We start from the raw sequence: 1256 nt of genomic DNA on the forward strand, positions 1-1256 counted from the left end.
AGCATAACCTGGCTGAAAAACTCCTTTTTGTAGCATTTTAACCCAGGTGAGCTCCTCCATCCCATGCAGCTCCAAAACAACAAGCCACAGCAGCCAGAGGCAGGACCGCTGCCCTGCAGCTTTAGGAAGCTCTAGGTGTGAGGACAGGCAGACCTTCAGCTATTCATCCTCGCTTCCCTGACCCCAGCGAGACAACGCTGGTTCTACCTCTCATTTCACAGCGCTGCCCCTTTGCTAGGGATTAAAATAAAAACAAAACCAGAAAAAAGAACCACCTCAGACTGCTGGGTTTACCGAGCATGTCTGCTCCCTTAGGCCTAATCATGCGGATAAAATGAAAATCAGAGGACCCCCTCCTCTCTTTCTGCCCACCCCACGCTTTCACCTCACCTCCCTCTGTTTGACCCGTCCCTGGGGGCGGGCACGCATGAAGGCGGGAGGAGCTTCCCCACCAGCAGCCCAGCGCACCTGGCCTTTCCCTACGCCTGGCCACGCTGCATCCGCAGCTCCGCCCTAATTTTCGAAGCGCTGGGCAGAGGTGCCGGCGCGGCCGCTGTAAAACGCCCGCGCCTCGCCCGCGCTCTTCCTCCCCCCGCGGCTGGGGAGCGCCTGCCCTCCTCATCCTCCTCCTCATCCTCCTCAGCCGGCACCCGCGGGCGCGGCCCCGCCCCAACGGCCCCGCGCGCGCCCACCCGCCTCTGGGATCCGCCCCGCCGCGCGCAGGCTCGCGCGTGCGCAGCGGCGCGGACCGCCGAGCGCTGCTCCCACGGCTGCCGCCGCCGCCGCCGGTAGGTCCGCGCGGGCGGCGGGGCCGGGCGCGCCGCCCCGCCGGTGGCTCCCTCCCCGCGAGCAGGCCGGGGGAAGCGCGGTCCGGTCCCTCGGGGGTGGCGCGGGCCATTTGGCCCGGGGGAGTCCGGAGGCCGCCGGCGCGGCGCGGCGCAGCGCGTCCCGTGCCCGAACGGGCGGGGAGCCCCACGCACAGCCGCCTCCGCACCCCCAAGACGAGCGCCTCAGAAAGCGACGAGACCTGTCAGATTGCCTCCAAAACGTGCCCCGAGCCGGCCTTTCGGCCTCGGGCTGGAAGCAGAAATAAGTAGAATAAAAGCAGCTTTGCCTGAAATGATAAAACAAGCCTTTGTGTATAGAAAAATGGCTATTGCAGGCCCTTGTGTGCCTCTGCTAGGGAGAAACCTCCTTGGGGTAGAAAAAACACCCAGTAAGTTAACCTTTCTTTCTTTAAAGGCATGAGTGGTGTG

General features: G+C 64.2%; 1 protein-coding gene across 2 annotated transcripts in view; it reads left to right on the forward strand.

Annotated features, from left to right (window-relative positions):
• The first annotated feature begins 741 nt into the window (after nt 1–741).
• The window catches only part of AADAT (aminoadipate aminotransferase), an 18857-nt gene continuing 18342 nt past the window's right edge, over nt 742–1256 (forward strand). Inside the window, exon 1 of one of the 2 annotated variants that reach the window (XM_085319830.1) lies at nt 742–788. Coding sequence is in view for 1 of the 2 variants with exons in the window: in XM_085319829.1 (XP_085175955.1) it covers nt 1120–1216 (97 nt within the window). In the remaining variant the exon portion in view is untranslated. Of the gene's footprint in view, nt 789–867; nt 1217–1256 lie in introns of those variants that run through there. The other variant, XM_085319829.1, reaches the window with a different exon arrangement.

Source organism: Rhea americana, unplaced genomic scaffold, assembly GCF_003343005.1.
Source record: "Rhea americana isolate MKP2758 unplaced genomic scaffold, rheAme1 scaffold_60, whole genome shotgun sequence".
Lineage (NCBI taxonomy): Eukaryota > Metazoa > Chordata > Aves > Rheiformes > Rheidae > Rhea > Rhea americana.